Source organism: Pithys albifrons, chromosome 2 (assembly GCF_047495875.1).
Source record: "Pithys albifrons albifrons isolate INPA30051 chromosome 2, PitAlb_v1, whole genome shotgun sequence".
NCBI lineage: Eukaryota > Metazoa > Chordata > Aves > Passeriformes > Thamnophilidae > Pithys > Pithys albifrons.
In genome coordinates this window covers 98,195,372-98,208,862 of record NC_092459.1, presented here as the reverse complement: position 1 = coordinate 98,208,862, position 13,491 = coordinate 98,195,372, and the positions used below count along the sequence as shown (strand labels likewise).

The following is a 13,491-nucleotide window of genomic DNA, read 5'->3' as shown; positions in this document are numbered from 1 at the left end:
AGTCATTCCACAGGCAGCTATATCTGTCCTTGTCCCAGGTACTCAAGATGCTGATGCATCCCCATCCATCACTGGGGAAAGGTGCTGTTCTCATTTTGATAGTCTATAAACCATCATTCTTCAGAGAGGAGTCAAAACAAGTATTTTAAATTTAACTTCTAGTGTGATCCCCAGAGAACCACATTGATATAAAGGGATAGAGAATGGCAGGGATAAGATCTCAAATGACTTTTTTAGCCCCAAACAGACACTGTAGGATGACAAAAAGCAGAGAAAGCTAGAGAATGAAAGCAAGAGCTGAAAGCAACCTCACACTTCATTTCATTTGATAACTTGATTAATCCCTCTTCCCTTTCCACTTGCAAGAATTCGACAGCTAATAGGCTTTGAATTGAAAAGGGCTAACTTAAGACAAATGCATTGTGTATTTTACAGTCTATCATGTTAAGAATGTGCTGTTTGTGTTTTTTTTTTTTTAAATAGAGGCTTTCTTTTTTTGAAAACCACGTCGATACTTTCTGTAAGTGATCAGTTTAGAATGAAAACTACAATGCCTGTTCATTAGAGAGCAGAAGAATAAAGAGTTATGCACTGTGCTTAAGCACACCAAAAATGCAGAACTAAATGCTGAAACATGGCAAAAGAGCAGATATACTGGAAAAGAAGCATATGAAGGAATGTTTTATTACTAACAAAGCACCTATAGATTTATGTACAGTGGTTGCCATACAAATTCAATACTCGGCAGTCACCACCCCTTTTGTCTGAATGTCACCTGTTTTACTTCTCAGTTCAAGTGACATTCATTCCTCAGGGACTATAAGGTGTTTACTTCTAGCAAACAGCAGCTTTAGTAATGAGCACAGTATGTAACCATAGTAAAAATTTAATAGATACATATACACACACAAAATATATTACACTCTCCACTGAAACCAGAAGTAAACACCATTAAATATTTGTAAGTCAAAACATTATTTGAAGTGCCTAAATGATTGGTTAACTCCTACAAGGGGCTTTATTATTCAAAGAAATATGGTTACATAAAATTTCATATTAAATACTTCGCAAGAAAGTAGATATAAAGGGATATAAAGAGGGATGTAAAGGACCTCACCAAAACCCCCTCCCCCCAAATAAAAAACATTTTTGAAATACAGATTACTTAAGCACTATTTTATTTCACATCCTGATTAAAAGTCTAGGAAATCACTTAAACCTTGATGCGAAAGACCTGGGAGCGAAGTATTAATAGTGACTCCTCACCTTGAGGTGTCAGTTCTGCCACTGGCTTCGCCTTCACTTGGATCCCTCAAAACAAAGTTAAGGTTGAGATTCAATGATAAAGTTGAAAAATAAAAGTTAAAAAACCCTACACCTAGAACAATGTTAAATAGCTACTGAAGAAAAAAAACCTCAGTATAATAATGTCAAGCCTAATACTGTTTAATAGTATTTTTTCACAGCTGTAATTTTAGTTTTCCTTTATGATACCTTAACTTCTTTTAATTCTGACATGAAATTGTTTTGTTGTTTGGTGTTTTTCAAACTGATGGCAAAATTAACACATTATTCTCAACCTACTGCAGACAGAGCAATGGCCACATGTAATTCCAGCAAGCACAGAGGAGCAGTCAGTCAAGGTGGTCCAGGGGGCTCCACTCTGCACCCTTCTGGGTCAGGCCTTTATACCTCAGTCCTGAAAGCACTTCAGGACATGTCCATGCTTAAGCACACTCAAGTAATTAACAGTAAGATGTGCCTAAGAGTTTGTGAGACCAAGTATTTGGAGCCCAGTTCACAAAAGTTACTTCAACATCTGCTTAACTTTAAGCAAATCAGCTGTTACATTGACTTCAGTACGATTAGCAGCGAGCTTGAGGTTAAACATATCTCTGTCTTGTTGAATTAGAGCTGTGCTTTACAAGAAACTGTTTTATATTAGGTCTTTTTAGTATGAAGCAACTTGAATGTATCCACAGATTGTATAAGCCACCGAGGTACTTTCCTAGTGCTGCTGTACAAACATTTTAGCACCCGTTTTCAAATACCTAATAAATACCTTCAAAATACCAATACTTTAGTAACTAACATCAGAAAAGTATCACTTGACATAAACCATTGATTCAAAATACTTCAATACCCTACTCACTAAGCATTCTCATTATGCACTAGTTTATATACTTACCAGAAAAGGCGTTTAGCTTTGCTAAATTTAGTAAAAAAGTCTTTCATAAACCGTTATTTCCCGAACAGTACAGAAGTTAAAAGGCATGCAGTTATGTGATACAACCCAAAGAACAGCAAAAAATAAAACCCTGAACCTCCACCCATGTAATCCCAACCACTAAGTAAACAACCCAAACTTTAACAAACTAAAACCACAATGAAACACTACCAAAACACCCCACTATCATCAGCAACAAAACACAACCCCTACAAGGCCTTTATTATAGGAAAATACACTTTTAACAGTATAAAACATAATAAGAAATGGTATCAGAATCTTCTATACTAGATACATAAATTTAAGATCTATTATTCTAAACACATTTTTGCAAGACTATTTTAATATTGTAGTTTAACATAATGAAAATATTGATTTCTCAAAAAAAAGGCAAGATACCATTCCTTGCAAATAACAATGATCTATAAAGCAAAAACCCAGCCTGAGCTCTTGAAATTGGTTAGTTACTCAACAAAAAATTCCTTTTTCCCCACTTAAAAATCTACACTGACACCACAGTTGACTAGCTTTGTTGTAACTTTTTTTCACTCTTTAAAACCAGAGAACAGTTCTCTCCCTGCACTTTTATGTAAGTGCTGGAGATATCAACAATGGAGGATCATAGTCCTCTATCTTCAGGTTTCTGAAAAAAGAAAATAATTAATATACTTTTTTGGGGGCAGTCATCATAGGAGGTATTCCTTAGACACACACTGATGCACTATCAGCTCATCAGGTGAAATCAATTTTATGAGGAACATCACTGCATTTCCAGCTTTCTCTCTACTTTTCCCTTTTAGTACCACGCTATGCAATTCATGGTTTTTTCCTTATGAATTTCCAACTACAAACTTAATGTAGCTTTGAATTTCTTTTTTTTTCCCACACACAAATGATAGAATTCAGTACGTAACAGAATGGTTCTGTAAGGGAAAGATAAATTTCCAGGATATAACTGTGTTGTAAAGTTGACAGTAATGCAGTATGAACACATCCATGAAAAGGCTTAAGAATTATAGACAAATCATTGCTAGAAAGAGGCAAACTGAAAATTAAGTCCCCTTTTGAGAAAGCTCTTGTGACTGCTAAGTCAAGAGTTACTTGATACTGAACAGTATATTTGAAAATCTTTCCCAGGACCTCTCCTAACAGTATTATTACTGTTACCTTCATCACAGGAATGAATGCAGATCCAGGATGTATGGGTTTTCTTCTTTCAGAATCCTGAACCTTAATTTGAAGAAGCTGGTGACATAAGAGGCTGTATGATACCGAATATTTTTTTCCAGACATCCAGAATTCTGCCTGCTTCTAAGCTTCTCATTTATTCACAGATTTTAGAATTCTATGAAATAATTTGTTAATACCTATTCCTCCTAAGCACAGTAAAAAATTAATTGTAAATACAGTGCTTGCAAGAAACTGCACCCAGTTAAAAAAGAATACTGTTAAATTAAATAACTCATGTTGAAGTCTCTGTTTTTGGTATTTAAATGTATTTTCTTTTAACTTAATAATTGTATCACCTTTGTATTTTAGCTGTAAAGCAGGAGCAAAAACCCCTTTTGGGCAGTGTTCTCTGGCTCCTTTAAGATAAAGAAGCTGATTGGCTGGTCAAACACAATGCTTACAATATATACAGAGAAGTAAAACAAGGCAGATTCTGGAAGGAACACACAAAATCAAACAGCATTCTAACTAAATTTATATGTGCTTCAGACTTAGACTGCAAATTCTCAGACTTCGCAATTATGGCCCTGGTTACAGGCTGCACTTTTTAAAATTTTTTCTCTTAAAAATCGAGGTACTAACCTGCGAACAAACTTGGAGGTTATCTTGCTTATTATACCAGTTGAAGTCCCTCTTCTAGCGTGTGCAAAAGCACCAGTTTCATGGGATGGAGAGGCAGGCGGTCCATTGTAAGTGGCATTGCGCCGCTCCCTCAGCTGCTCACCATGGAAAGTGCTTCGACTTGAACTCCCCCGAGGAAAGCGGGTTCGGTCTGGAGTGGTAGTGCTAATACTATGAGCAGACGGGGAAGCAGCAGGCACTCTTTGAGTTGCACTGCTGGGAAAACAGAAGTATAAATAAAGAGAAAGACTATGCTAAAAACCCTCCTACCTGACAATTGCTCCTCCAAGACAGGAAAGAAAGCCTGCACTTGATTTTCTTTATTTTAGAAACTGAATCTGCTACTGATTTGTTTTTATGATTCATACTTAGAATCAATCAGGAGATACTTTCACTATAAAATCAAAATATATTTTCACTGTAAAATCAAATGATCTCAAGTATTAAGAGCAGTTTAAAAAGTGTACACAGATAATAGGAAAAAGGTAGAAAAGTTTGTAGCAAAATCTGCAAGTGTTTCCAGCCTCCTTCCAAAAAAATGTGTTAGTCAAAACCTTTAAAACAAGCATTCCCCAAAAACTTAACAGGTATTTCTTAAGCAATAGTCTAACAGAAATAAATGTGTAAAGCTACTCAGGCAGTTAATGGTAAAAACAACTACACTACAGTGCTTTTAGACACAAATGAGCTTAGCAATCTACAAATCAGAGAGGTTAACATTTTTCACAGACAGAGTTCACAAACTATTCTGAGTTGGAAGGGACCCACAAGGATCATCGAGTCCAACCCTTAAGTCAATGGCCCACATAGGGGACTGAACCCATAACCTTGGCATTATTACAGCCATTTCAGTAACTTCAGCTGAATTTATAGAGGCCTGCCCTGTACGGTCCTGTCTAAAGTAGTCAAATTTTTAACTTAAGTTTTCCAGAAGTTTCCAGAGGGAGGCAGTCAAGGAACTTCTTTTAACGGTATGCATGAACAAAAACAGGCTTAAATCATCTGTAATACCCACAGTATTTGAGTAAGCTACTGTTTCAGAACAGAATGCAAGGCGACAGTTTTGACTAGATTACAAACTCACTGGGGCCTATCCTGAACCGAACAACAGCATTTTTGAAGTGCACAGCAAAGAAACAACCATCCATTTCTTACCTTGGTCGATAAGCTTCAGTACCATCTTTGATGGTTGGCAGTGTAACTTTTATAGGATGACCAGAGGCAGACATAGACTTTTGATGTCGAGGGCGCGTGGATACAGAGGCTACTGCAGAGCCTGCAGACGATGTGCTACTTGCAGACATTTCCGTTAGGCTGCGATGCAGGAGAGACAGGGAAAGGGAAAGGGAAAAGAAAGGTTAGTGTAAAAACCTTCAAGTAATTTCTTCTTTTAGAACACAGCAAGTGTTATTTAAATAACTGGATGACTGAGTGACCAGGCTGTCTCACTCAGCTAAAGTAAAAAATACAGAATTCTGTGAAAATTATGTTCATCCATAAATCAATTCACCACACCTGTTAAGTTAGGCCTTTTCACTCCTCCCAAGAGTAAGGCTTACACAGACAAAGTAATTAAGAAAGACTACAAAGAATGGAAGACACAAAAACTACATGGAAGTAGGAAAAATACCAAAAAAGAAATTTGCAAAAGGCTTAAACAGATTGATTAAATAGACTCCTCTTTTGAGACTACCCCTATCTGCAGTTAAAACAAACATATAAAACTTGAAACATTGGGAACTGTTGTCCAGAGAAGAGCAACAAGGCTGGTGAAGGGACTGGAGCACAAGTCCTATGGGGAGAGGCTGAGGGAGCTGGGGTTGTTTAGCCTGGAGAAGAGGAGGCTCAGAGGTGACCTCATCACTGTCTAGAACTACCTGAAGGGAAGTTCTAGCCAGGTGGGGGTTGGTCTCTTCTCCCAGGCACTCAGCAACAGGACAAGGGGGCATGGGCTCAAGCTCTGCCAGGGGAAATTTAAGTTGGATATCAGAAAAAAATTCTTTCCAGAGAGAGTAATCAGGCATTGGAATGGCCTGCCCAGGGAGGTGGTGGATTCACCATCCCTGGAGGTTTTTAAACTGAGATTAGACGTGGCACTGAGTGCCATGATCTGGTAAATGGACTGGAGTTGGACGAAGGGTTGGAGGTTTTTTCCAACCCAATCAATTCTATGATTCTATGATTATCACTTGGAAGTGACTGTGTTTTTACAGGACCAATTTGTACTTCTCCTGTGGACTACTCCAGCCACGGCTAGGCTGAGTCAACCCTTTCAAAGTGCAGCTCCTTCTACCAGTACTTTTATTTCTCCTTCCTAAAGTAGCAAGAAAGATGAAAGTAGTGGCAAAACTACTGTTATTAATTTTTAAAACAAAAGTCAAATGACTTAAGACAAACTACAGCTTTGCCCCTACAAGCATAAGTGAAATTGCATTAATAATGTATTCGCTACAGTCGGAAAGCTAAATAATATCTTTAGCAAAGAGGTAAATATTTCAGATGAATAATTCGATTGCACAAGACACTCAGCTGCACCAAATCTGAACTCAAATGCAACACATCATCTTGTAGGAAAGGCAAATAATAAAATTCAAAATATATTCTTCTTCATTTCTCAGAATATGCCTACAGAAAAGAGCATGATATTCATTGCACTCATGAAAGGAACAGGGATTAAGAGTCTTTCAATACTATAGAAAAAAATTAAACTGTAAAATGAAAAACTTTGAAATAAAATCCTTTCTTTTTAGTGTTTTTAGTATTAAATCTCTTGGAAGAAAATCTCTTTGTAAGATTGGAAAAAAATACTGTAGTATGCATTTTAACCCTATATCTAAAAAACGTGTTATTTTCTTTCTTTTCAAAAAAGGATTCTTTCTACTCAAGTTTCAAGTATTTGAACAATACACAAAAAATTTGGAACACATTTTTGAAAGCACCCATCCAATAATTTTAAACTAATACTGAAAATTAGTGTTCTGCTTCCTAATGTACCTTTTTAAAGCACTTTAAAACTTTTCTAAATAGCTGTACTTTACATATTCCACAGCTAATCATTTTATTATAGATGAACAACCCTATACTTCTCTTATTTCCAAAATTACATGCATCATTAAAAAATTAAACCTCTATGACAGAACAGAAAACCAAACTAGTTTACCAGATTATGTTATTTCATGCTATGGATTTTTTGTTCACTTTACATTAACTGTTTTATTTCAATAGCTTAAAAACATCAGAATAAGACCTGTTACTTAATCTAAAAAAAAAATAAAAATCCAGATTTTGTTACTCTCCATTAAAGCCACTACTTTATTTCTCAGACAGGTAAAGGGGTTAACTAATACCAAAGATCAAAAAAGAACGTATTTAAAAGAAACCAGTAAGTGTGGCATTGTTAAATACAATACTGTTTAACAAAACATACTAAACTGATGTAATTATCATCCCCTATAAAGACAATTTGGTTACCATCACTATGAAAATGTTATTTAGACACAGAAGTTATATTGAAAGTGATTGACAACTTTAAACAATTTCAGCTTTTTGAGTGATTACAGGGGGAACTGAAAAAGGATCAAGTGACACTGTCAAAGCAATCCATCTGAAGTTCTCCACAGCATAACTGCCCACTTAGCAATTAGTTGTTAGCACAGTTATTTAATTCTGTGTTGGAAGACAACCCATGTTAATACAGAGCAAAGGTTGACTGACATAGTTAAAAAAATTCCCCACAAACACAGAAACAGTAGCGGAAGACAAGATGAAAGCATATACCTTATGTGTTTTACACCATGCTTTGTAATGCTATTGATTGTTTGCATAACCTGCTTCTTCTGTACCTCACTTCTTGTATCCAAATTAATATGCAAGAAAAGATGAACAATACCTGTTGTCCTTCCCATTCTGTATGGCAGAATACCGATCTGAAGAACGTTCACAAACGTAAGTGTTCCTCCTTGTCATCCCACTACCAGAAAACACATTATTCTAGAAAAAAAATTAAGACTAAAATTAAATCCTTTCTTCAACTGTAATTTTGTTGTACGAAATGTAACATCAGAAGCAAATCAAAATATTTCAGCTGTTTATGTATATTCTTAAAACTTCCAAATGTTAATCTATTGACACAAATCATTTATATTATTTGCTACTTTATCCAATAGCTCATTCACCATTTTATTACTGCACCATTGTGACTACACTAAGGGAAAACAGAGAAATTTAATTTTGCTGACACTTGTTTTAAGAATTACTGTGCAATTCCCACATACTGTGTTACAGAATTATTTGTCCCTGGGATTAAACAAACTGGAATCCCAGAGTACACACCTATGGCTGGCTGAAAGGCTTCCCTACACAGATTAATTTGCCAACAAGGGCTCCAGCCTTACAGTTTGCTGTCCATGTCAAAAGAGCTTTCAAGAGGAAAATGAAAATACTATCAACCTGTGTCAGTCAGCCCAGAAATGATGATGCAGAAAACATGGCAAATAGGTCTTGTATCAACAAATACTGACAGGGATTTCTTTCTGTTATTAATTTTAGTTTGCATATTCTTCACAAAATACCTACACATGTTCTCCTCCACCCCATCACTCACAGGTTAGCTGCTGAAGGTTTACTTTTAGTATGTGATGCACAATTCTCAGTTCTCAATATAGCACATATTGAACAGAGGGTGGGAGGGGTTGCAATGCATTAACATTATGTACTGACACATGCTGGCAAGACTTCAAACACATTAGACTCAGGCACTGTAGGATATTGTGAATTCTGTAAGACTTACTGTGCTTAGGTCTCACTCACCTACAGTTTTTCAGCATTAATATTACCCTGCAGAGACTACTGAATAAACTGTTTCAAGGCCAGTTTGTAAGGAAAATTAACAACTGCACCGTTTCTGAAATTAAATTCTTGTAAGTTAGATGGAAGGTGATAAATGTTTTCAAGAAATTCTGCCTTCCCTAACATCACATTACTCACAAAGTTACACAAAGGTATTTTAAATCCCCCACATTAAATTAGCTTTGTTCACTTTAAATGTTTGAGTTAAAAAGAACAATTTCACTTTCTGTGTAAGTTGCTCAACCTTGAATTACTGTTGCAATATCAGACACCAATACTCCTTAATCGTGCCCATCACAAAGCCTTTTAAAGCCCCCAAAATAGCAACAGAGCTAAAAATGTACAAACACTGAAGTTGCCATTAGCAAGTAAATCAATTTCTCATTCTTCATAGCCAAGATAGTCCATTTAATTAGCTCTCACAGAGCAGAGAAATGCTTTTGACATATCAGCTTGTACCATACATGACTGGAATCAGCTTTAGGGCAATATAGTTTTGGGAAAACTCAGATAGGGAATCTAATCTTAGAAGACTAAAGGTTCCTGCATGCAATCCACACAGCCATAATTTCCAGACTCTCAGAGAGGGCGCTGGGGGTTGATGACCCTACTTAAAATATAAAAAAATATTTAAAGCATCTGCAGATCTGCTGTAGACACAGCCTACAGAACATTAAGAGTTAAATGAACTTCAGCATTTATTTTGGTTAAAATACTAGCAAAAATGCATGTCATCTTTTCAGAATATCCAAGATGAGAGCCAGCACACAGAATCCAAAAGGACAAGGAGAATTTCTGCTGCCAGCCTACTGCACTAAAAGATGGCCAGAATTTTTGTATTTAATAGACCGTGTCTCTTAAACCACAAAAAGTATACTTGAATCTTAGAGAATGATTTATGCATATTTTTTATTTCCCACATGAACTTTTGCTTCTAATAGCTGTTTAAACACTGAAATATTTTTTCATAGTGTATCTTAAACACTGACACTACTGCACATGAATTTCCATGGGGCAAAGTAGATGCTTTCACATTACAAGAGACAGACTCCTATTTAGAACAAAGACGTTTGAGGCAGTATTATGACAGCAGTTTACAGAACTATGAATGATATCCTAAGAGAAGTACTAAGAAATTATTAATTTGCTAGTTCAATTTCTGAATACAAGAACCAGCTTGTAAATCATAACATCAACAAGCACACACACTGGGGAACCAGTGGGTTGTTCTCCCTCACCTCACCCCATTTGTGAAGTCCAAAATGAAGTGGTTTCAGAAACTAAACAGTCAAATTTACAGAAGTTTATGAGGCATATTAGGTGAATACAGATGAAATCTCTGATTCAGGAAGTCCCTTGACTTTCTTGTAGATAGGGAAGCATTAGAAATCAGAAAAAGAGCACTCCATATTGGCTCCATTCATATATTCTTTCCCTAAATATTCCCTATTTGTCTTGTCTACACTTGGGCAAACTGAAGTTCTGTCATTCTCATGCTTGCTGTGTTAGTGTTAGAAAAATAAAGTTGGGGGGGGAGAGAAGGGAAAGGTTTATTTTAAAAGATCCACTGTAGCCTATTTCTGTCTGCCAGTAAAAGTGACCAGAAATAGACTTAGTGGTTTAGTCAGTAACCTTTATGTCTATAGTAACCCTGTGCTGCAGATTTTGTTTAAATAGGGAAAAATAAATATAACAAGCCAAAAGCACACACACTTACACTGGTAACTGCACTTGATTTCTTTCTCTCTGGACCCACAAGTGGACTTGCAGCCATCTCTCCTTTGGATCCCACTGTAGTGCTGCCAAGTTTGCGCGAGACATCCTTGTCCCAGTCTTCTTTCTGTTCACTTTCCACACTATTTGCCTGAGACCTTTTTGTGTATGACACAGCAGGAGGAATTGAGGGACCAACTGCCAAATAAAAACAGCATTAATAAATCTCTAAAAATAATCCCTGCATTTTTCTTGGCCGAAATAGTCTAAATATAGTTTCCCAAATCCAAAAAAAGCATCTGAACAACTATGACGGCAAACTCAGCACTTATACCAACCTACTAAATTGAGTTTTGACAGCCTGTGCTCTTTTTACCCACTCTCTCTTCATTACCAGTTTGCAGTTCAGAATTAGTTCTCATTTCATACCAGTACGTAAAACCTAGAAGAGTATTTAAATTCTGATATAGTTGTGCAATATTATGAAAAAAGGAATTAGAGGATGTTGTTCAAAATTGTTAGTACTTTATGTCACATACCTTTTCCTCTAAATACTATGAAAGATTATTTTCCCCTGAAAATCCTAAGACTGCTTTGTTTGAAAGCATGTTTAACAATTTTCCCCCTCCTCATCATTCTTTAAAATGGTTTAGGAAAACTCCTCTGTCTGTTGCCTTTTACATTCCCTTAAAATAAATCACATCAGCTAACAATTTTTATAATATTGGTTACTTTCTTGGAGGGGAAAAAAAAAGAAAACCATAATGTGAATTAGGCAGAGAAAAGAGTCAATTACTTTAGAAATATTTACGGCAATTTGATAGCTCTCTGAGGAATAAAAATTATCTTTCTTTTAATGTTTTAAATATGTACTCCTTTCACTCAAAAATGTTTCCTCAATACTTGGTAAATTTGTTGTACCTTAGAATCAAACAATTTAGCCACAACTCCAAATGTACTGATAAAAATTAGTTTGCTGCCCTGGGGGTTATCCAGACCCATATTTGCCATTAGTTTCTAAACAAAACACATCCACAATGTCTTAGTGAGTCAACCAAGTAATAAGTCCAAAAAATTAATTCTGCAAGTTATATTCATCCAGATTTACCACAGAAATGTTCACACAAATAGAAGCATCACAGCAGAGCACGATGACATACACAACAAATGCACAGAGTGGTGGACCTGTCAGGTTCACAAAACACTGCACATTCAGACTCAAACTGTGTATGTTACTTTACTTGTTGGAATGTCATCCCCACCATGATCACTGAACCGCCGCTGTTTCTGGTTGGTCGATATACTCCGCTGGACCTTCAGGTGAGCAGGAGACTGCACAGAACTATTGTTGAGGTCACTGCTGGGACGGGATCTCTGACCCAAGTTGCTGCTGGACAAGGAATCGCCTACTTCAAACTACAAGAAAAACAGGTTTTCAAAACATAAACAAAATTCAACACTATTAGTATTTTTAGGGCATAATAAGGCAAAAAACTTACAATCAAAGGCTGTTTTTTTGTAATTTAAAATTGTATCCAGGCCGGAATAATCTTCAAGATTAATTTTATCACTTAATCTGTGTTTAATGTGCTTTAAAAAGACATAGCTAAAGCTAAAAAGTTAACGAATGCTCAAAATAAAATTAGAAGAATCTTGACAGAAACAAAAAGTGTGCTATTTTAAAACTGAAGCCATGGAATGGCTTTGCTTGTCTCTTTTTTTTCATTTTATTTTAAAGCCTAAGAGTATTCATAGCTGCAGAACAATTTCAAAATGCATCACAGAATTAGAAGGACTAAAAAAGCAAGCACTGATTAAAGAATTCTTTATGGCCTTCAACACACCTTTCATAAGGTATGTAACTCAGCCACTGGTTCGTTGACATCTAAGAAATATAAGTTGTAAGTAAGAGCAGTGGAAAAAACTGCTTGGAAGATCCTCTTCCAAGCAATTTGAGTTAAAATCATTTTAGACAGATGCCCTCCGTGCTCTGCCACCGCAAGGGAATTCTGGTTCAGAGATGTGAGAAAATGCATTCAAGGATCCTTGTATCAGATCTACACTGTCTTGGAACTGAAGGAAGGTGAATGATGAAGCAGAAAAAAATTCCTTCAAAAAGAAAACCTTGTTCTCAGTTTGATTTCTTGAAAAATCCTTGTGACCGCAAAAGATGTATAGATCTCTCTAGTTCCACAACAGTCAAAAGAATTTCTACCACCAGTTTATTAATAACTACAATGCAATTAATTATTAAATAATAAAATACACTATAAGCAGTGTATGAATAAGAAAGGATGAGCACATTTCTGAGAAATGAAGGATGTCATATCTGAGTAGTTTGACAAATAATTCCTGTAGTCAAATTAATTATTTCATATTTTAACTGAAAACACACATGACAGGAAAAGGACTCAGCACTTAAAAGTTATGCCAGGTTAACAGTCAGCTTTTTAAAAAAGCAATTCAGTGTATTTGCAAGCAAACACAAAGATACTACATTTAACTTATTTCTTCATATGGGAACTAACAAGATATCCAAGAAGATATGAAAAAAAAAGACATTAATAAGTGATTAATTGCTATTTTTTAAACACATTACAAAATAATATTCAACCCAGCCATATTTAAAGGCTAAACCAGAAAATATAAATTAGATAGCACTTACTTCAGGTGGTTTTCTACCTAGAAGCAGGTAAGTAGCCATAACTTCATCATACTTTTGATTTACTAAAGATTCATGGATTTCTTCTCTTGAAAAGCCCATTGTGACCATAATGTCTAAAAGTAAAGCAAGCCAGAGGCATCAGCAGAGTAAGTGCTTGGGTTTACTGATAACTTAAGAACAGTGAAAA

At 35.8% G+C, this 13,491-nt stretch overlaps 1 protein-coding gene across 6 annotated transcripts in view; it reads right to left on the bottom strand.

Moving 5' to 3' along the window:
* MARK1 (microtubule affinity regulating kinase 1) overlaps positions 1 to 13,491 on the bottom strand; it is a 60,023-nt gene that overhangs the window by 2,914 nt on the left and 43,618 nt on the right. For 2 of the 6 annotated variants that reach the window (XM_071579101.1, XM_071579141.1), the window contains 7 exons: positions 13,305 to 13,417; positions 11,902 to 12,055; positions 10,644 to 10,837; positions 7,968 to 8,068; positions 5,234 to 5,392; positions 4,040 to 4,294; positions 1,267 to 1,311 (listed from right to left, as the gene is read on the bottom strand). In XM_071579101.1, coding sequence (XP_071435202.1) covers positions 1,267 to 1,311; positions 4,040 to 4,294; positions 5,234 to 5,392; positions 7,968 to 8,068; positions 10,644 to 10,837; positions 11,902 to 12,055; positions 13,305 to 13,417 — 1,021 coding nt within the window. Of the gene's footprint in view, positions 1 to 1,266; positions 3,473 to 4,039; positions 4,295 to 5,233; positions 5,393 to 7,967; positions 8,069 to 10,643; positions 10,838 to 11,901; positions 12,056 to 13,304; positions 13,418 to 13,491 lie in introns of those variants that run through there. The other 4 variants (XM_071579110.1, XM_071579133.1, XM_071579116.1 and 1 more) reach the window with 4 other exon arrangements.